Below are 23,130 nucleotides of genomic sequence, written 5' to 3' on the forward strand. Positions count from 1 at the left end.
AGATGAGGATGGGGTTTGAGTGGATATGAAGGGTGATGTGACACAGTAGTGTTGGCGGTGCCGAAGGAGATGTGGGGTGGGGGCAGTGTTGTGGCAGACGGAGTGTAGGGGAAAGACTTTGTGTTCTCACTGTGGCTGACCTACTGCGGTCATTGCAGCGCCTCCTGCACTGTATGCAGGCGGGCCATATGTTGGTGGCGCAGGTGACCCCCTCTGCCACCTCGAGCCAGGCCTTCTTGGTGGCAGAGGCAGGCCGCTTCCTCCCGCCCGCCGGGGGGAAGATCTGTGTCCTCCCCCCCCTCCTCACCCCATCTGATGATACCTGGGGTGAGGCATCATTAAACTGGGAGCAGCCTTCCCCCTGGGCTGCTCCATGCTGCAATTTGTTCCTTTGGTTGCAGCATCTGTCAGTGGAGGACTGCCCCTTTAACTAGAGAGCCTCCAGCTGACAGATCGTACTGCGCATGCGCAGCCCGCCCGACGCGCAGACCAGCAGCGTGGACCCCGGAGGATCAGGTAATTGATGCCGATTAGTGTGTTGCCTGCTACGATCGCGCGGGCAACCCACTCATTTCGCCGAGCGTGTTGACCACGCTCCCGAAACCCAACCCGCCGGAAACCCGCAGGCCTGGCAAAATCGAGCCCAAAATATCTGTTCAATTCATCCGCCATTTCTTTATTCTCCATTATTAATTCTCCAGACTCACTCTCTAGAGGACCAACGCTCACTTTACTGACTCTTTTCCTTTTTAAATACCTGTAGAAACTCTTACTATCTGTTTTTATATTTCTAGCTAGCTTTCCCTCGCACTCTAATTTCTCCCTCCTTATTATTCTTTTAGTCATTCTTTGCTGTTTTTTATATTCTGTCCAATCTTCTGACCTGCCACTAATCTTTGTGGAATTGTATGCTTTTTCTTTCAATTTGATACTGTCTTTAACTTCCTTAGTCAGCCACAGATAGTACGTCCTTCCCCTAGAATCTTTCTTTCTCACTGGAATGTATCTTTGCTGAGTGTTATGAAATATCTCATTTAATATCTGCCACTGCATCTCTACTGACCTATCCCTTAATCTAATTTCCCAGTTCACTTTAGCCAGCTCTGTCTTCATGCCCTCATAATTGCCCTTATTTAAGTTTAAAACACTAGTCTTAGACTTATTCTTCTCTCCCTCAAACTGAATGTGAAATTCAATCATATTGTGATCACTGCTACCTAGAGGCTCCTTTACATTGAGGTAATTAATTAATCCTGTCTCATTACACATCACCAGATCTAGAATAGCCTGCTCTCTGGTTGGCTCTAGAATGTGCTGGGAAGTGGGTCTTTAAAAGTGAACTGGATAAGTACTGGAAAGGAAAAAAATTGTAGGGCGACCGGGAAAGGGCTGGGGAGTGAAACCAGCTGGATTGCTCTTGCATACAGCCAGCATGGATTCGATGGGCCGAATGGCCTCCTTCCGTGATGTAACCTTTCTATGATTTCTCCAATCACTTCTGACCAACCTTATTTTGCTGTAGTTAAACGCTGCTGTAAGGTCCCCAGGAATGGAAGTAGCAGATTCATATATTATGTAACTTAGGGCGCACTGAGGATAATTGAACAATCCTTCACTAAGATGGCGGCGGACTGGCGTCACTGCCGATGCACGCATGCGCGAAAGGCGGGCCCCTGCCAGTGAAGTCTCGTTCATTGCGAATTCTCGCGATGACAGTCACCCCCCCGGGGTGTGTTGTCCGCTGAAGTACCGCGGCTCCCGCTCCCGTTATGAGGCCTTTCAAGGCTGCGGGCAGGCTGTTAAATTATAGCGTGTCACGGGTTAATGGGCAGCTTGAAGCCGGATTGCGCGGGACTGTGATCAGACGCTACAGTCGGGACCCGCCTCCCAGCGGTAACAGGCCGACATTAGACGGCAGCAAACCCGGCGCCAGACTACCAGACGGGCCCGGCCTTCTGGAGTTCATTCGCGCAGCGTCCGAAAATGAGACGGCAAACGGGTCGGACGGAGAGCTGGGTGAGGACGTGCCGCCCTACCTGAGCGGGGACACAGTCCCAGGCGGCAGGAGGAGAGGTGGGTGCGCGGAGCGGCCTCCTCCGTTACCCCCGGGGGACGGACACGTGAGGGTGGATTGTCTAATTATCGGCCGTAATGGGGGCGCAACTCATTGGAAATACCAGTGTGGTTCTGCCGGGAATTTCCTGAAAATTGACGCCAATTCTACGCTGTTTAGCTACTTAAACCAAAATTTACTGCCCAACTCATTAGCATACGCCAGAACGTAAAAAATGGCATAAACAAGCCTGAGAAAATCATAAAAATTATGCTGTTTTTTTTAAAGTCACTCTTTTATATATGAAAATTAAAGTTTGAAGCCATTAAACCATCATTTAATTAGGCACAGCATATCATAAAATGCAATTGTGGAAGTTCTACAGTTTTTAATGTGAGGCTTTCTGATGTTAAAAAAAGCAGAAAATACACTGCCAGTCTCGGTGAGGAGAAATGAATTTAAAAGACAGCACGACTATTGACAACATGGCCAACCTGCATCGTCAGTGAGGTGACAATACCTGGTGACACTGCAGGCGTCCCAGCCTTCAAATTTACCCAGTGCAAATTTACCTTCCGATGCACAATTTTCCCACCCCCTTCTACTTTTAGTGAGCTCCCAATGCTAGATCCAGTATGGGCTGGAGGTTGCCCACAATATGTACGTGAAGATAACCCTGTGTACTAATGGTCGCTGCCTGTCTCGGATCCAATTGCAAAATCCACCCCATTGTTTCATTACATTTATACAGTCAAAGGCTTATCTCTTAGACCTGAAAATAATGGTTTTACCCTTAACTGAAGAAATTCATTTGATTTCTAGCTCTACTTACAATGGATTTAAGAACATAAGAAATAGGAGCAGGAGTAGGCCATAAGGCTCCTCAAGTCTGCGCTGCCATTCGTTGAGATCATGGCCGATCTTCAACCTCAACTCCACCTTCCTGCCCGATCCCCATGTCCCTTGATTCCCCTAGGGTCCAATAACCTATCAATCTCAGCCTTGAATATACTCAACGACTGAGCATCTACAGCGCTCTGGGTTAGAGAATTCCAAATATTCACGACCCTCTGAGTGCAGAAATTCCTCCTCATTTCAGTCCTAAATGTCTGACCCCCTTATCCTGAGTATGGCCCCTAGTTCTAGATGCTCCAGCTAGGGGAAACATCCTCTCAGCATCTACCCTGTCAAGCCCTCTTAGAATCTTTTATGTTTCAATGACATCACCTCTCATTCTTCTAAACTCCAGAGTGTAAAGGCCCATTCTACTCAATATTTCCTCACAGGACAACCCTATTATCCCAGGAATCAATCTAGTGAACCTTCGATGCACTGCCTCTAAGGCAAGTATATCCTTCCTTCTATAAGGAAACCAAAACTGTACACAGTACTCCAGGTGTGGTCTCACCAAAGCCCTGTACAATTGCAGCAAGACTTCCTTACTCTTGTACTCCAACCCCCTTGCAATGAAGGCCAATACACCATTTGCCTTCCTAATTGCTTGCTGTACCTGCATGCTAACTTTCTATTTTTCGTGTACAAGGACACCCATTCCCTCTGAAAATCAACATTTAATAATTTCTCACCATTTAAAAAAAAATCTGTTTTTCTATTTTTGCTAACAAAGTGAATAACCTCACATTTCCCCACATTATGCTCCATCTGCCATCTCTTTGCACACTCACTTAACCTGTCTATATCCGTTTGCAGACTCTTTGCGACTTAGAATCATAGAAAGGTTACAGCATGGAAGGAGGCCATTTGGCCCATCGAGTCCGTGCTGGCTCTCTGCAAGAGCAATCCAGCTAGTCCCAGTCCCCCCCCCCCCCCCAAATCCCTGTAGCCCTGTAAATTTTTTCCTTTCAAGTAGATATCCAGTTCCCTTTTGAAAGCCATGATTGAATCTGCCTCCAACACCCCCACAGGCAGTGCATTCCAGATCCTAACCATTCGCTGTGTAAAAAAAGTTTTTCCTCATGTCACCTTTGTTTTTTTTGGCAATCACCTTAAATCTATGTCTTCTGGTTCTTGTCCCTTCCGCCAATGGGAACAGTTTCTCTCTATCCTGTCCAGACCCTTCATGATTTTAAATACCTCTATCAAATCTCCTCTCAACCATCTCTGTTCCAAGGAGAACAACCCCAGCTTTTCCAGTCTATCCATGTAACTAAAGTCCCTCATCCCTGGAATCATTTTAGTAAATCTTTTCTGCACCCTCTCTAAGGCCTTCACATCTTTCCTAAAGTGCGATGCCCAGAACTGGACACAATACTCCAGTTGTGGTCGAACCAGTGTTTTATAAAGGTTCATCATGACTTCCTTGCTTTTGTATTCTCTGCCTCTTTATAAAGCCCAGGAACACATATGCTTTTTTAACCCTTTTCTAAACCTGCCCTGCCACCTTCAACGATTTGTGCACATATACCCCCAGATCTCTCAGTTCCTGTACTCTTTTTGAATTGTGCCCTCTAGTTTATATTGCCTCTCCTCGTTCTTCTTACCGAAATGTATCACTTCGCATTTTTCGGCGTTAAATTTCATCTGCCATGTGTACACCCATTCCACCAGCCTGTCTATATCCTCTTAAAGTCTATCACTATCCTCCTCACTGTTCACTACACTTTCAAGTTTTGTGTCACCTAAAAATTTTGAAATTGTGCCCTGTACACCCAAGTCCAAGTCACTAATAAAGACCTTGAAAAGCAGTGGTCCTAGTAGCAACTCCTGGGGAACACCACTGTACACCTCTTTCCAATCCAAAAAGCAACCGTTCACCACTACTCTCTGCTTCCTGTTACTTAGACAATTTTGTATCCACGCTGCTACTGCCCCCTTTTTTCCATGGGCTTCAATCTTGATGACAAGCCTATTATGTGGCACTTCATCAAATTCCTTTTAAAAGTCCATATACACCATATCAACCATTGCCCTCATCGACTGTTTCTGTTACCTCATCAAAAATCAAGTTAGTTAAACACAATTTGCCTTTAACAAATCCGTGCTGACTTTCCCTAATCAATCCACACTTGTCCAAGTGACTGCTAATTCTGTCCTGGATTTTCGTTTCGAAATTTTTCCCCACCATCGAGGTTAAACTGACTGGCCTGTAGTTGCTGGATTTATGCTTACATCCTTTTTTGAACAAGGTTGTAACATTTGCAATTCTCCAATCTCCTGGCACCACCCCTGTATCTAAGGATGTTTGGAAGATTATGACCAGTAGCTTCACAATTTCCATAACCTGCCAATGTGGTTAATAAAGACAAAAACAAGGGATGTTCAAAATAAAGGTACATGCTAAGATGGGAGAATTCAGGCAAGAGAGTTATGGGCTTCACTAGGCTCAATGAGACCCTAATTTAACTTCATAGCAAATATATACCATAATATAAACTAACTCCCCTTCCCCCAACCCCTTGCTGCAAAATAGGTAATAATCTTGAAACATGACATTGACATTCATAAAAGTTGTATGTCTGCAGTTGCCGCAACTTTTAGAAATGTGAAATGTGTTTCAAACTTGCAAAAGGCTTGTTTGCGATCATGTAGTTTGTTGGAAGGAAATTTTTCAAACAAGAGGGGTGGAAATCCACACAGCTGACCTAGCTTTGTATCGTCAGCAAACTTGGATACATTACACTTGGTCCCTTCATCTAAGTTAATTAATATAGAATGTAAATAGCCGAGGCCCAAGCACCGTTCTCTGCGGCACTCCAATAGTTACAACCTGCCAACCCAAAAATAACCTGTTTGTTCTTACTCTCTGTTTTCTATCCGTTAACCAATCCTCAATCCATGCTAATATATTACGCCCAATCCTATGAGCTCTAATCTTGTTTAAAATCTCTTATGTGGCACCTTATTGAATTCTTTTCGAAAATCCAAATATACTACATCCACTGGTTCCCCCTTATCTATCCTGCTGGTTACACCCTCAGAAAACTATCGATAGATTTGTCAAACATAATTTCCTTTTCATAAAACTGTGTTGACTCTGCCTAATCATATTATGATTTTCTACATCCTTAATAATAGATTCTAGCATTTTCCCTACAATTGATGTCAGGCTAACTGGCCTATTCTCTCTCCCTCTCTCGAATAGAGTTTATAAATTTGTATTTTCTTAAGGGGCGAGGGAAAAAGAGCATTGACTGTTTCTGGTGACTTTGGCCAGTATTTTTTCTAATTCGAATATTTTCTAATTCTAAGTGTAAGAACTATCTAATGAAACCATCTCATCAACAACAAAAAATGTATATGCTTTGCTTACAATGAAAGGCATCCAGAGGATATAGAGGAGCAAATTTGCAAGGAAATTACAGAGAGGTGCAAAAGCTGTAGAGTAGTGATAACTGGGGACTTCAACTATCCTAATATAGACTGAGATAACAATAATAATGAGGGGTAAAGAGGGGGAGGAATTTTTGAAATGTGTTCAGGATAACTTTCTTAACCTGTACGTTTCCAGCCCAACGAGGAAGGAGGCATTGCTGGACTTGGTTCTAAGGAATTAGGTGGGCCAAATGGAGCAAGTGTCAGTGGGGGAGCATTTAGGGAGCAGCGATCACCATATCATAAGGTTGAGAATAGCTATGGAAAAGGACATGGACCACTCTAAAGTGAACATACTCAATTGGAGGAGGGCCAATTTCAATGGGACGAGAACAGATCTGGCCCAGGTAAATTGGAATCAAAGATTGGCAGGCAAAACTGTAATTGAACAGTGGGCGGCCTGTAAAGAGGAAATGGTTTGGGTACAGTCTAGGCACGTTCCCACGAGGCAGAAAGGTAGGGCAACTAAAGCCAGAGCTCCCTGGATGACAAAAGAGATAGTGAGTAAGATGAAACAGAAAAAAGGGGCGTATGACAGATGTCAGGTTGATAATACAAGTGAGAACCAGGCAGATTATGGAAAGTTCAGAGCCATAAGCGAAAGAAGCAGGAGTAGGCCATTTGGCCCCTTGAGCCCGATCCGCCGTTTAATGAGATCATGGCTGATCTGAGGGGAAGTGAAAAAGGAAATTGGAGGGGCAAAAAGAGAGTATGAGAATAGACTGGCGGCCAACATAAAAGAGAATCCAAAAGTCTTCTCCAGGCATGTAAACAGTAAACGGGTAGTAAGAGGAGGGGTGGGGCCGATTAGGGACCATAAAGGAGATCTACTCGTGGAGCCAGAGGGGATGGCTGAGGTACTAATTGAGTACTTTGCATCTGTCTTTACCAAGGAAGAAGATGCTGCCGGAGTCTCAGTAAAGGAAGATATAGTTGAGATACTGGTTGGGCTAAAAATTGATAGAGGTACTAGAAAGGCTAGCTGTACTTAAAGTAGATGAGTCACCCGGTTCAAATGAGATGCATCCTAGGTTGCTGAGAGAAGTAAGAGTGGAAATTGCAGAAGTACTGGTCATAATCTTCCAAACATCCATATATATGGGAGTGGTGCCAGAGGACTGGAGAATTGCAAATGTTACACCCTCGTTCAAAAAAGGGTGTAAGGATAAACCCAGCAACTACAGGCCAGTCAGTTTAACCTCAGTGGTGGGGAAACTTTTAGAAACGATAATCCGGGACAGAATTAACAGTCACTTGGATGAGTGTGGATTGATTAGGGAAAGCCAGCATGGATTTGTTAAAGGCAAATCATGTTTAACTAACCTGGTAAGAGTTTTTTGATGAGGTAACAGAGAGGGTCGATGAGGGCAATGCAGTTGATGTGGTATATATGGACTTTCAGAAGGCATTTGATAAAGTGCCACATGGTAGGCTTATCAAGATTGCGGCCCATGGAATAAAGGGGGTAGTAGTAATGTGGATACAGAATTGGCTAAGGGACAGGGAACAAAGTAGTGGTGAACGGTTGTTTTTCGGACTGGAGGGAGGTGTTCAGTGGTCCCCAGGGGTCGATGCTGGGACCACTGCTTTTCTTGATATATATTAATGACTTGGACTGGGTGTACAGGGGACAATTTCAAAATTTGCAGATGACACAAAACTTGGAAGGGTAGTAAACAGTGAGGAGGATAGTGATAGACTTCAAGAGGATATAGACAGGCTGGTGGCATGGGAGGACACGAGACAGATGAAATTTAACGCAGAAAAATGTGAAGTGATACATTTCGGTAGGAAGAATGAGGAGAGGCAATTTAAACTAGAGGCCACAACTCTTAAAAGGAGTACAGGAACAGAAAGATCTGGGGGTACATGTGCACAAATCGTTGAAAGTGGCAGGACAGGTTGAGAAAGCAGTTAAAAAAGCATATGGGATCCTGGCCTTTATAAATAGAGGCATAGAGTACAAAAGTATGGAAGTCATGATGAACCTTTATAGGTTTTACTGGTTCTTTATATACTTTTTACTGGTTCGGCCACAACTGGAGTATTGTGTCCAGTTCTGGGCACCGCACTTTAGGAAAGATGTGAAGGCTTTAGAGAGGTTGCAGAAGAGATTTACTAGAATGATTCCAGTGATGAGGGACTTTAGTTATGTGGATAGACTGGAGAAGCTGAGGTGGTTCTCCTTGAAACAGAGACGGTTGCAGGGTGATTTGATAGAGGTATTCGAAATCATGAAGGGCCTAGACAGAGTAGATAGAGAGAAACTGTTCCCATTGGCGGAAGGGTCAAGGATTAGAGGACATAGGTTGAAGGTGATTGGCAAAAGAACCAAATGTGACATGAGGAAAATCTTTTTTACACAGTAAGTGGTTAGGATTTGGGATTTGCGGCCCGAGGGGGTGGTGGAGGCAGATTTTTTTTAAAATTCGTTCACGGGATGTGGGTGTCGCTGGCAAGGCCGGCATTTATTGCCCATCCCTAATTGCCCTCGAGAAGGTGGTGGTGAGCCGCCTTCTTGAACCGCTGCAGTCCGTGTGGTGACGGTTCTCCCACAGTGCTGTTAGGAAGGGAGTTCCAGGATTTTGACCCAGCGACAATGAAGGAACGGCGATATATTTCCAAGTCGGGATGGTGTGTGACTTGGAGGGGAACGTGCAGGTGGTGTTGTTCCCATGCGTCTGCTGCCCTTGTCCTTCTAGGTGGTAGAGGTCGCGGGTTTGGGAGGTGCTGTCGAAGAAGCCTTGGCGAGTTGCTGCAGTGCATCCTGTGGATGGTGCACACTGCAGCCACAGTGCGCCGGTGGTGAAGGGAGTGAATGTTTAGGGTGGTGGATGGGGTGCCAATCAAGCGGGCTGCTTTATCTTGGATGGTGTCGAGCTTCTTGAGTGTTGTTGGAGCTGCGCTCATCCAGGCAAGTGGAGAGTATTCCATCACACTCCTGACTTGTGCCTTGTAGATGGTGGAAAGGCTTTGGGGAGTCAGGAGGTGAGTCACTCGCCGCAGAATACCCAGCCTCTGATCTGCTCTTGTAGCCACAGTATTTATATGGCTGGTCCAGTTAAGTTTCTGGTCAATGGTGACCCCCAGGATGTTGATGGTGGGGAATTCGGCGATGGTAATGCCATTGAATGTCAAGGGGAGGTGGTTAGACACTCTCTTGTTGGAGATGGTCATTGCCTGGCACTTATCTGGCGCGAATGTTACTTGCCACTTATGAGCCCAAGCCTGGATGTTGTCCAGGTCTTGCTGCATGCAGGCTCGGACTGCTTCATTATCTGAGGGGTTGCGAATGGAACTGAACACTGTGCAGTCATCAGCGAACATCCCCATTTCTGACCTTATGATGGAGGGAAGGTCATTGATGAAGCAGCTGAAGATGGTTGGGCCTAGGACACTGCCCTGAGGAACTCCTGCAGCAATGCCCTGGGGCTGAGATGATTGGCCTCCAACAACCACTACCATCTTCCTTTGTGCTAGGTGTGACTCCAGCCACTGGAGAGTTTTCCCCCTGATTCCCATTGACTTCAATTTTACTAGGGCTCCTTGGTGCCACACTCGGTCAAATGCTGCCTTGATGTCAAGGGCAGTCACTCTCACCTCACCTCTGGAATTCAGCTCTTTTGTCCATGTTTGGACCAAGGCTGTAATGAGGTCTGGAGCCGAGTGGTCCTGGCGGAACCCAAACTGAGCATCGGTGAGCAGGTTATTGGTGAGTAAGTGCCACTTGATTGCACTGTCAACGACACCTTCCATCACTTTGCTGATGATTGAGAGTAGACTGATGGGGCGGTAATTGGCCGGATTGGATTTGTCCTGCTTTTTGTGGACAGGACATACCTGGGCAATTTTCCACATTGTCGGGTGGATGCCAGTGTTGTAGCTGTACTGGAACAGCTTGGCAAGAGGCGCAGCTAGTTCTGGAGCACAAGTCTTCAGCACTACAGCTGGGATGTTGTCAGGGCCCATAGCCTTTGCTGTATCCAGTGCACTCAGCCATTTCTTGATATCACGTGGAGTGAATCGAATTGGCTGAAGACTGGCTTCCGTGATGGTGGGGACATCGGGAGGAGGCTGAGATGGATTATCCACTCGGCACTTCTGGCTGAAGATGGTTGCAAACGCTTCATGGCCTTCAAAAGGGAACTGGATAACTACTTGAAATGAAAAAATTTGCAGGACTACGGGGATAGGGCGGGGGAGTGGGACTAGCTGGATTGCTCTTGCATAGAGCCGGCGTGGACTCGATGGGCCGAATGGCCTCCTTCCGTGCTGTAACCTTTCTATGATTCTTCTATGAGAGGAGAATTGTTAGGGAAGATTATTTTTGACTTTTTTTAAAAATGCAGCATTTTGACATTCTTTGTATAGTGAGAAACCCTGAAATAAATTGTACTCTTTTACTGGAGTGAGTTTTCACAATTTTGGTGAAATTGGGTAAGTTACAATACTTCCCTTATCCTCGCGGCATGGGAAAATGTAAAATTGACGGGTGCTGAAATTTTTTGAGATTATTATTGAGTGCATTCTTACTGAAATAGTTGACATTTATATACCTGTTTTAAAAGTAAACACAAAGCTGCACAACAACTTGCATTTATATACCACCTTTAACATAGTAAAACATTCAACCAGGGGAGGAGAAAATTAGAGATTGCAAGAATATCCCAATGATAAATGAGTTATGCTGCACTTTAGATGCTAATACCCACAGCTTGCATTAATTCTTATTTCTAGCATTGATTTGTTTCATTGTTATTTTTAGTGTATTTTGAAACCTATGGGTGTCAAATGAATGTTAATGACACAGAAATTGCTTGGTCCATCCTCCAGAAAAATGGTTATATGAAAGCCAGCAGCTGCACAGAGGTAAACTATATTAATATAAAATATATTGTTGGCTTACAGCTAATACTTTAGATGTTAAAGTACATCTTATGCAGATACAAAGTGTTCTGGAAACAGAGCTCTACAATATAAGAAAGCAGTTTTTAAGATGAAAGCTTTAAAATTAGCTGTATTGTTAAAATAATTAATTTGTCTTGGGTTGGGGGTGGGAGGGGGAGACAATGCATGAATAATGACAAGAGTTAACTGTTAATGTCAAGGTTTATTGGCCTGCTTCTGTTCGTGGGATTGTCAGATCAGAATCTAATCTCATCATTTGGGCTAATACCTTGAATCTTGGAAATACTAAATGCTATTCCCACTTACTCCAGCCACAAGGTTACAATTTGCAGATCATGTGTCTGCTTATTGTCTTTCACAGTAAACATGAGTAAAGAGAGTTGTGAGAAACTTTGAATTGTAACACAAAAGTTGTCAGATTTTCACATCATTGATCTGTACAGGTGCAATGAGGCTTCACTTCTCCAATGGTCTCCTTGTCAGCTTTCCTGCTTCCGCCGTACATAAACTACAACTTGTCCAAAATGCCATTGCCTGCATCGCCATCTGCACAAAGCACCCCGTTCACATCGTCCCCAACCCCAATAAGCTGCATTGCCTTCCCATGCCCCAGAAAATTGATTTTTAAGGTCCTTGTCCCCTATAACTTTGCCCCACCTAACCTTGGTGATCTCCAGTCATCCATCCCAGCATGCATCCTCCACTCCTCCAATAGTAACTTTCTGCTTGCTTCCCTCCCCCTTTCTTCCTCTATCAGTGGATGCGCCTTCAGATCCTGTGCCTCGCCTCTCTGGAACTCAGCATCTCTGCTTTGTCACCTCTTTTCTGCTTTCAAAAGCTTTCTAAAATCCTTCTCCTTGAGCACACCTTTGCCTCCTGGCACCCCCATCCCCAAACTCTCTTCTCCCTTTCTTCCTGCTGTTCAGTACTGATGGCCAGTAATAGTGTAATTCTGTGTAAATCTTAATATTGTGATTTTTGAAAGATAAGATTGTCATGATTTTGAAATGTACAGATTATTAATTATAAGCACTTTTTGAGTAATAAATATGCACAGTGCTCTCCCAGTTAAATTACTTTTTTACTGACTTTTCAGTTCAGTTTCCTTTTTGACTTGAAACAGAAATAGATCAAATTAATTTCAGTAACACAATATGCAATATAATAAATTGTAGAATGACATTCAAAATCCAATGAAGTGATGTTTCTGCCATGAGTTACTGTGTAACTTTCCAGCAGTTTGGAAGCGTTATTTTTGATGTGTGACATTCCACCGATCTTTATAAAGAACTAACTGGAACAGACAAAACCTCAAGAGTGTGTTACAAGACAGCACATCTCTGGTTCAGATGATGTGTTTTGCTTTTGTGGGAGGTCATCTGAATCTTTGTCATGTATTACAACAGGACTTCAGTTCAGATGTGCTGCAATCACAGGAGGCAGCAATGAGGGGAAAAAAGTCTCACCAAGAACAGAATAAAACCACTCACTTCACCTGTATGTGTTTTATACAGTAACAGGCTAGTGTGTGTTGCAGGGCCATGAAACATGTCTGGGTTTGAATTATGGTGATAAACTACTCAATGTGTATATTCCAATAATTAATTGTATTAATTATCTAATTCTTTCAGGATATAGCTGCAACACTGGGTTATAATTGAATAGAGTACATTCAGTATGTGACTACTTTGGATTTCTACTAATTGTTGATCTAATGAGCTCGAGAACCAGTCTGACTTGTATTTCTTTTGTTGCAGGCAGATGTGATTTTACTAGTGACATGTTCAATCAGGTATTATCTTTTTCTAGAATTTTTTACAAAAAATTTTTAATCTGTATTTCTGCAGTCATCCTTGCAGGTTCCTATTGCTAACTATTGTATATCCAACTTAATCTCATTCAAATTGTAGGGTGAATTTTGCAAGGGCACCTGTAAAGAGAGGAGAAACTATGTGCTGGTATGTGCAAGATTACAGTAGTATGTGCAACAAGGGTTTTATGTTATGACCACTCCCTGGGTCACTCTATAATTTAGCTAGATATTGGGCTGTAAAGGTAGTGTTGCATCATAAGGGACCTGCAGTCCTGTTCTGGGAGTAACCGATGATGCTTAACCCATCCAGTGCAAGACCCGCAAAATTTAAAACAATTACAAAGGTTTTTTGAAGTTACACAGTGGAGATCAACTTCAGTAATGTATGGCTTGTGCAGTCGTGCAGCCTATCTCTAACCTTTATCTATGGGTTCTGCCATTATTGCAAAGATGGCAGGAAAGAAAAGCTAAGTTTAGCAACAGGAGTACAAAAGCCAGATCTTCCTTAAGTTAACTGTCCAGCCAAAAGGAAAAAAATGACAGCTTTATTAGTTGCTACCTACATGTTGGATGAGGGAGGGAAATAATGTTTATGGAATACTAAAGTTGCAGCTATGGGAACCTGCAACTTTAGTATAGCACAATGATAAAGATAAGTTGTGAAAGTAACATAAGACTTTTACTTTTAATTGCAGGGAGAAGGCAGAGCAGACCATCTGGAACAGATTGAAGCAGCTTGCATCCCTGAAATCCAAGCGGACAAAGTCTCAAGTTCCACTTAAAATAGGAATATTAGGTACGTTGGCCTCTCGAATGTTCTTGATGCAAACATATGGGTAATCAGGTAGAGAATCCACCTATAATGAAAGCAAAATACTATGGATGCTGGAAATCTGAAATAAAAACAGAAAATGCTGGAAATACTCAGCAAGTCAGGCAGCATCTATGGAGAGAGAAACAGAGTAAACGTGTCAGGTTGATGACCTTTGAAAGGTCATTGACCTGAAACGTTAAGAGAATCCATCATTCTCATCTTGTGACTATGTAAATGTCATAAAGTCCTTTCAACTAATCCAAATGTATCAGCCATAGCGACTGTAGTTGTAGGGGACTCTTTGTTGGGGATCATGTGATAAAAACAATACGTACAGGGTAGTGAGTTGTCTACCTGGAGATCATCCACTTTGGACCTAAGAAAGATAGATCAGAATATTTTCTAAATGGCAAGAAGCTAGGAACTGTGGATGAGCAGAGTGATTTAGGGGTCTTAAGTACAAAAATCAGGTTCAAAAAATATGTTGGCCTTTATCTCGAGGGCTGAAATACAAAGGGGTGAAAGTTATGTTACAGCTGTACAGAGCTCTGCGTAGATCCCATCTGGAGTACTGCAGAAGGATATATTGGCTTTGGAGGGGGTGCAGTGCAGATTCACCATAATGATACCGGGGCTAAAAGGATTGAATTATGAGGATAGGTTGCATGGGCTAGGCTTGTATTCCCTTGAATATAGAAGATTAAGGGTGATCTAATTGAATTGTCTAAGATGATTAAAGGATTTGATAGGGTAGATAGAAAGAAACTATTTCCTCTGGTGGGGGGAGTCCAGAACAAGGAGGCAAAACCTTAAAATTGGAGCTAGGCTGTTGAGGGGTGATGTCAGAAAGCACTTCTTCACACAAAGGGTAGTGGAAATCTGAAACTCTCCCAAAAAGCTGTTGAGACTAGGGCAATTGAAAATTTCACAACTGAGATTGATAGATTTTGTTAGGTTACGGAACCAAGGCGGCTAGATGGGGCTAAGATACAGATCAGCCATGATCTAATGGAATGATGAAACAGGCTCAATGGACTGAATGGCCTACTATTCCTATAGAGCCAAAGCAGTACATATCATAAAAGGTTAGAAGGAATATTGAAGGAGACAGGAAGTGACCCAGTGCTGGTGGTCCACATAGGGGTAAATTACATCTATAATAAATTTGTTATGTATGTAATGCGTTCTTTATAATTCTGTCATGCCTCTGCATTGCATTTCAATAAGATTTTCCCATTGTCAAGCTACCTGTCACAATCATGCCTACAGCTACACATTCCTACCACAAGATAGAGCTTTAGAAGCTCCAAAAGCTGCAATTCCTTCATATCTATACTTACAACGGTAATATTCAGACAGCAGGGATGGAAAATGGGAGTGGGGAGCAACATCGGCCCAGCAGATGATGGCAAGAAGCCGTATCAGGACCAGTGGAAGTACTGGTCATCAGGCTGATGCTCGTAGCCAACTTGTCCGCTGGGCAGTTTCCTCATTTGGAAGAAGAGTGTCGCAAAATGCCAGTCCACAACAGGCTGGCGACTGATGGTGGAAGTCAGCTGAATACAGCTAGGGCGCAAAGGAATGCGTATCAGGTTGTGTAACGAGCTAGTGGGGGGTTATGTTTCAGATGTTTGGGTCTATGCCTGTCTCTCCCTCGAATATCCAACTCTTAGTGAAAATCTGAGAGGCTTGAGGAGCACAATATCCACTCTAGAACTGGGAGTTTTTGGGAATCAAAGGAGGTGGGTACCTGGGCCGAAGCCAAATTACATTTTGGGGGCAAATAAGAAAGGTTAATGACATTTATACAGTTAAAGTACAAAGTTAAGAAGTTGAAATTTAGAAAAGTAAAGCAACTATATAGTAAATCAGAAATTCATCATGCTGGAGAATCAAAGTGTGGGGGAAGAAGGGGGGGGAAACTGCTCTGCAGTGCCACATAGTGGCCAAATCTGCAACTGCATGCAGTCTCAAAGCAGTTTTTAAAACCATATTCTCACTGTAAAATAGCAGCAATTGTGTCACATCAGGCATTCTACATGTGACTGGCAAGCCATGACACCTTTAACATTAAAAACACCTATCATAGAACCACCTACAGGTGAGACAGATATTGTTGGTAATGTGGACACCTTTTTTCTCATTTCCTAATAGAAGTGGTTGACAGGAGTTTTCAGTGCATAATAATATATAAAAATGGATGAAACAACTCGAGCCTATTTTTTTTAAAAGACACTGGTTCTTTTTCATTCTTGTTGTTAAATGTATCTGAGGTTTGTGGCTACGTTGTTATAGAATAGTGTACATAATTTTCACAGAATACAATAGGAATACTTGATTTGAATGTAGCCAAATCTACTGATGTTTCAATAGTTGAGGGCAGCATAAACCTTTACGGTGTTTTAAAATTAAATTGGATGTAAATGCTGATTGTTTAGAAGTGAACAAATAATGATATCTAAAATAAAAACAAAAGTTTGTACTTTTGTTAAAAAATCCCCATTTTTTTGTTAGCTTCAAAGCATGAATAGATTATAGTGGAAAAGTGCAAAATATCTGCTTACATTTATGATTTTCAGTAGTTGAATCACAATATGCGTATGCTACAGAAACATCCAATCGTGCCCATTGTTAAATAAAACCTTCATTTCCCCGTTTGTTTAAAACATATTCTGGTGAAAATGATGCAATAGTTTAAAAACCTAGAAGTGAGGGGTCGCATAATAAGTAAATGACTCACTTTTTTAATTAGTTGAAAGCTGCAATTGAGTGGGCTAATACAATTACTGGATTATGGTGGTAGGATGCATGGCTGAGAGACTGAAAGAGGAGATCCTGGAAAAAGAGAAGCTTGTTGATGTACTTGCTGGACCAGATTCATACCGTGATCTTCCTAGACTCCTGACGGTGGCTGAAGCAGGCCAAAAGGCTGTGAATGTTTTATTGTCACTGGATGAGACCTATGCAGATGTCATGCCAGTTCAAGTCAACTCCAAGACAAAGTCTGCACTTATGTATGTGTAATCTCAATTTACTAATTTATACTTTGGGATGGGAGTAGTAACTAGCTGTTAAGCTGCTTACGTGCCATTCGAAGTATATGCTGTTCCTAGACCTAAGCCCGTGCTCATTTGCAACCAGCCCGTTAAGAGGCAAGCAAAGACATAGGGGAACTGTTTTACCATCCCTCCCATTCCTCTGCAGGGAAAGCACCTTAACTTCACTTAATTATTCTCTGTTGGAACAATTAAGATCATAAATTTGCCATGTTTGAAATCACAGATGTGTAACTGACCCCTGTAATTTGTGGAACAGGGCATGATGCATAAATCGCATACCACTGGGCTTCTCTCTCATTTTAGATGAGTTAACAATATTTGATTTGTAATGATGTGACATTAGTTTGTTTTAGTAACCCAATTAATACTTTCACATTTTCAAACATTTCGAACAGCAAAAGTTTTAAGAAACAGTACTGCTATTGGCTGCAGAAATATAAAATGTAGCAAGTTCTTGTTTTGCCCCTCCCTGAGAATGGCGTTACCATCAACCTACTTTTTGTTTTATTCCTTCCTTTTGTTTGTCCATTCCTTTTTTACTTTTTGATCTTCATGGAGTGTGCACTATTCCTGTTTGGTTGAGAGAGTGGTCAGGCAGTTTGCTCCAAGGCTTCTGAGAATTTTGCTTTTTGAGTTGGACTGAAGGACTTGCAGAAGAATGTCTCCTTGTGACTTGTTTCTCTCCCTCCCTTTAAGGGAATGTCTAGCTTCTGCTTGATGCTCCTTCATCATCGTGAAGTGGCTGAAACCATAGCCACCATGTACTTAATCTTGGTGGTGGGCCCTGTGTCTCACTGCTTTCTTGCAAAGCACAGTGGAGATTAACTTCTCAGCATTAACTTGTTCTAGTAAATGTAGTTTAAATATTCAGCGGTACAATATATTGTTATATAGGCATGTGACTATTGTTACTGCTCTCTGGGGTAATTACTAGGGGGCAAATATCTTGGCATGGGTAAGACTGAACAGACTTTAGCTAAAAGAAAGTATTTCTCTTGTTCTAGCTCTATCATGAGGGGGTGCAACAACATGTGCAGCTATTGTATTGTTCCTTTCACCCGTGGACGGGAGAGAAGCAGACCGATTTCTTCCATTTTACAAGAAGTCAGAATGCTTTCAGATCAGGTAACCCCAGTTTTGAATGCTTAAGACTTAAAAAGCTCTGACCTGAAAAGGGAAGTAAAGTGTAGGGGGAGAATTATTTTAATTTTATTGCCCAGTCTATATTCAAAAAACATAGCTCAGAAAAATTGGTCTTGACTTTTTTTTAATAGTTATTTTAAAGAGACTTGCCAAATCAGATCTTCTTTCCACAGAGCTGCACTGAAGTCACTAATTGGAAGGTGTCCCAAACAACTCCATTGAAATCAGCAGATATGAAGTGTAATATCAGCCTAGATGCATATCTGACCAGTAGCATGCTTCCCATGTTCATTGGCTAAGGATCAGCTCCTGGGCCAAATTTTCAGAAGTATTGAAGCAGTTTATTTATTTGATGTTTTGGTTGACAAATAATGCACATGTGGGAGAATTAAAGAAGAAGTAACTTCTAAAAAAAATCACTTAATAAGTACTGAAAATCCTGTCTTGGATGATGCATGTGATCTGGAATCGGAAAGTTTGCAGTAACGTAATTTGACTATAATATTTAAACGGGACAATGGGTCATGCATAACTTAAATGAATGATTTTTTTCAAGAGGTGACGAAAGTAATGGACAGGGGAATGTCTATGGATGTTGTTTATATGGACTTCCAGAAGGTATTCGATAAAGTCCCTCTTAAGAGAATGTTAGCTAAAGTTGAAGCTCATGGAATTGACCTGGTTAGGAAATTGACTGAGCGGCGGGAGACAGAGTAGGGATAATGGGCAGGTACTCAAATTAGCAGGATGTGACTAGTGGTGTCCCACAGAGATCTGTGTTGGGACCTCAACTATTCACCTATTTATTAACAACTTAGATGATGGGATAGAGAGCCACGTATCCAAATTTGCTGATGACGCAAAGTTAGGTAGCATTGTAAGCAGTGTAGATGGAAGAATAAAATTACAGAGCGATTATTAATAGATTAAGTGAATGGGTAAAACTGTGGCCAATGGATTTCAATGTAGGCAAGTGTGAGGTTATCCACTTTGGAGTAAAAAAGGATAGATCAGAGTACTTTCTAAATGGTGAAAAGCTCGAAACAGTGGAGGTCCAAAGAGACTTAGGGGTCCATGTACATAGATCATTAAAATGTCATGGACAGGTACGGAAAATAATCAAAAAGGCTAATGGAATGCTGGCCTTTATATCTAGAAGACTAAAATACAAGGAGGTAGAAGTTATGCTACAGCTATACAAAGCCCTGGTTAGACCGCACCTGGAGCACTGTGTTCAGTCTGGGCACTGCACCTTTGGAAGGATATATTGGCCTTGGAGTGCAATGTAGATTTACTGGAATGATACCTGGACTCCAAAGGTTAAATTACAAGGAGAGATTACACAAACTAGGGTTATATTCCCTGGAATTTAGAAGATTAAGGGGTGGTTCGATCGAAGTTTTCAAGATATTAAGGGGAACTGATGGGTAGATAGAGAGAAACTATTTCCGCTGGTTGAGGAGTCTAGGACTAGGGGATATAGCCTAAAAATTAGTCAGGACTTTCAGGAGTGAAGTTAGGAAACACTTCTGCACGCAAAGGGTGGTAGAAGATTGGAACTTTCTTCCACAAATGGCAGTTGATGCTAGCTCAAATGTTAATTTTAAATGAGATTGATCAATTTTTGTTAGCCCCATATCCCTTAATACCTTTGGTTAAGGCAGGTATATGGAGTTAGGTCACAGATCAGCCATGATTTCATTGAATGGCGGAAGAGACTCCAGGAGCTAAATAGCCTACTCCTGTTCCTATGTTCCTAATAGAGTGCAATGATTGGTGAATAAGAAACAGCTGAGATATTATTTTTAGTTGCAAAATGGAAACAGTGACCAATGAAATGCCTGACTTTACCAGTGATGCTTGGTTCTTTTAAGAAAATCCATAAATATAATTGGAGTGGAATTCTCCTGAAAGAAAAAAAATCAGACAAGTTGGCACCAGGGGTTAACCTGCTGAAGAACAGTAATATTTACAAGTGGGAATCCACTTCATGTTCTAGATTCTGCACACAGTGAATTCTCAGCTCGACATCTGCAGAAGCAGCCAGGTATTGTGCTTTCTTCTGTGGCCAACTCTGGGTAACCAATTACAAAATTACCTTGATGAGACTTGGAAGTCCACTCTATCCTCTTGAAGAGGGAGATCTTCTGTAGGGACTTGTAAACTATTCTAAGATAGGGCGAAGATTAATGTAACAGGAAGATGGGATTTACAGTAAATAGTATATGCTGAACAGTATCTTGAGTCTGATGAAATGGAAATGTACCTCTTGATTACAGGGAGTGAAGGAGGTTACATTACTGGGACAGAATGTCAACAGTTACCGTGATACCTCAGAAGTTCCGTTTCACATGGAGGAGCCTACACATCTGAGCCGTGGGTTTAGTACAATATACAAAAGCAAACTTGGAGGCTTACGTTTTGCTGACTTATTAGATCAGGTCTCGAGGATTGATCCTGAGATGAGAATCCGTTTCACATCTCCTCATCCGAAGGATTTCCCAGATGAGGTACAATAGTTATGTTTGCATTGTGGAAGTACCCAAATCCCTCAAAGTATTTTTGTCCTTTCTGTAGTTCTGCATAAATATATTTTGCAACAATCTGTCAACAAAGTCACACTCAAGAGATTTGATTTTCAAGCAGTTTTTCTGTATGGTTTGTCACTACACAATCCAAGGGTTGTTGAACTTTAGACCGTAAATTTTGGAAAAGAAATACATGAACAAATCGCTTTAAGACTAAACATAATTGTATTTAAATGACTGGTATAAGTTCATATAATCTTTTGGCAGTAGAGAATGGTTGTTGAGTTTACCGGGCTCAAGGCTGTTGCTTTTCCTTTGATGTTGTAGCTCTTCATAGAATCATAGAAGTTACAACATGGAAACAGGCCCTTCGGCCCAACATGTCCATGTCACCCAGTTTATACCACTAAGCTAGTCCCAGTTGCCTGCACTTGGCCCATATCCCTCTATACCCATCTTACCCATGTAACTGTCCAAATGCTTTTTAAAAGACAAAATTGTACTCGCCTCTACTACTGCCTCTGGCAGCTCGTTCCAGACACTCACCACCCTTTGAGTGAAAAAATTGCCCCTCTGGACCCTTTTGTATCTCTCCCCTCTCACCTTAAATCTATGCCCCCTCGTTATAGACTCCCCTACCTTTGGGAAAAGATTTTGACTGTCTACCTTATCTATGCCCCTCATTATTTTATAGACTTCTATAAGATCACCCCTTAACCTCCTACTCTCCAGGGAAAAAAGTCCCAGTCTGTCTAACCTCTCCCTATAAGTCAAACCATCAAGTCCCGGTAGCATCCTAGTAAATCTTTTCTGCACTCTTTCTAGTTTAATAATATCCTTTCTATAATAGGGTGACCAGAACTGTACACAGTATTCCAAGTGTGGCCTCACCAATGCCCTGTACAACTTCAACAAGACATCCCAACTCCTGCATTCAATGTTCTGACCAATGAAACCAAGCATGCCGAATGCCTTCTTCACCACCCTTTCCACCTGTGACTCCACTTTCAAGGAGCTATGAACCTGTACTCCTAGATTTCTTTGTTCTATAACTCTCCCCAACGCCCTACCATTAACGGAGTAGGTCCTGGCCCGATTCGATCTACCAAAATGCATCACCTCACATTTATCTAAATTAAACTCCATCTGCCATTCATCAGCCCACTGGCCCAATTTATCAAGATCCGGTTGCAATCCTAGATAACCTTCTTCACTGTCCACAATGCCACCAATCTTGGTGTCATCTGCAAACTTACTAACCATTCCTCCTAAATTCTCATCCAAATCATTAATATAAATAACAAATAACAGCGGACCCAGCACCGATCCCTGAGGCACACCGCTGGACACAGGCATCCAGTTTGAAAAACAACCCTCTACAACCACCATCTGTCTTCTGTCATCAAGCCAATTTTGTATCCAATTGGCTACCTCACCTTAGATCCCATGAGATTTAACCTTATGTAACAACCTACCATGCGGTACCTTGTCAAAGGCTTTGCTAAAGTCCATGTAGACCACGTCTACTGCACAGCCCTCATCTATCTTCTTGGGTACCCCTTCAAAAAACTCAATCAAATTCGTGAGACATGATTTTCCTCTCACAAAACCATGCTGACTGTTCCTAATCAGTCCCTGCCTCTCCAAATGCCTGTAGATCCTGTCCCTCAGAATACCCTCTAACAACTTACCCACTACAGATGTCAGGCTCACCGGTCTATAGTTCCCAGGCTTTTCCCTGCCGCCCTTCTTAAACAAAGGCACAACATTTGCTACTCTCCAATCTTCAGGCACCTCACCTGTAGCGGTGGATGATTCAAATATCTCTGCTAGGGGACCCGCAATTTCCTCCCTAACCTCCCATAACGTCCTGGGATACATTTCATCAGGTCCCGGAGATTTATCTATCTTGATGCGCGTTAAGACTTCCAGCACCTCCCTCTCTGTAATATGTACACTCCTCAAGACATCACTATTTATTTCCCCAAGTTCCCTAACATCCATGCCTTTCTCAACCGTAAATACCGATGTGAAATATTCATTCAGGATCTCACCCATCTCTTGTGGTTCCGCACATAGATGACCTTGTTGATCCTTAAGAGGCCCTGCTCTCTCCCTAGTTACTCTTTTGCCCTTTATGTATTTGTAGAAGCTCTTTGGATTCTCCTTTGCCTTATCTGCCAAAGCAATCTCATGTCCCCTTTTTGCCCTCCTGATTTCTCTCTTAACTCTACTCCGGCAATCTCTATACTCTTCAAGGGATCCACTTGATCCCAGCTGCCTATGCATGTCATATGCCTCCTTCTTCTTTTTGACTAGGGCCTTATTCTCCCGAGTCATCCAAGGTTCCCTACTTCTACCAGCCTTGCCCTTCACTTTATAAGGAATGTGCTTACCCTGAACCCTGGTTAACACACTTTTGAAAGCCTCCCACTTACCAGACGTCCCTTTGCCTGCCAACAGACTCTCCCAATCAACTT

The 23,130-nt window shown here is 42.5% G+C and overlaps 1 protein-coding gene across 1 annotated transcript in view; it reads left to right on the forward strand.

The window, feature by feature from the left end:
- Nucleotides 1–1,715: 1,715 nt before the first annotated feature.
- Nucleotides 1,716–23,130, forward strand: part of cdk5rap1 (CDK5 regulatory subunit associated protein 1) — a 52,676-nt gene continuing 31,261 nt past the window's right edge. Inside the window, exons 1-7 of the mRNA XM_068000632.1 lie at nucleotides 1,716–2,073; nucleotides 11,151–11,254; nucleotides 13,051–13,085; nucleotides 13,802–13,902; nucleotides 16,724–16,934; nucleotides 17,984–18,104; nucleotides 20,402–20,632. Coding sequence (XP_067856733.1) covers nucleotides 1,770–2,073; nucleotides 11,151–11,254; nucleotides 13,051–13,085; nucleotides 13,802–13,902; nucleotides 16,724–16,934; nucleotides 17,984–18,104; nucleotides 20,402–20,632 — 1,107 coding nt within the window. The 5' untranslated portion in view covers nucleotides 1,716–1,769. The remainder of the gene's footprint in view (nucleotides 2,074–11,150; nucleotides 11,255–13,050; nucleotides 13,086–13,801; nucleotides 13,903–16,723; nucleotides 16,935–17,983; nucleotides 18,105–20,401; nucleotides 20,633–23,130) is intronic.

This window comes from Heptranchias perlo, chromosome 19 (genome assembly GCF_035084215.1).
Source record: "Heptranchias perlo isolate sHepPer1 chromosome 19, sHepPer1.hap1, whole genome shotgun sequence".
NCBI lineage: Eukaryota > Metazoa > Chordata > Chondrichthyes > Hexanchiformes > Hexanchidae > Heptranchias > Heptranchias perlo.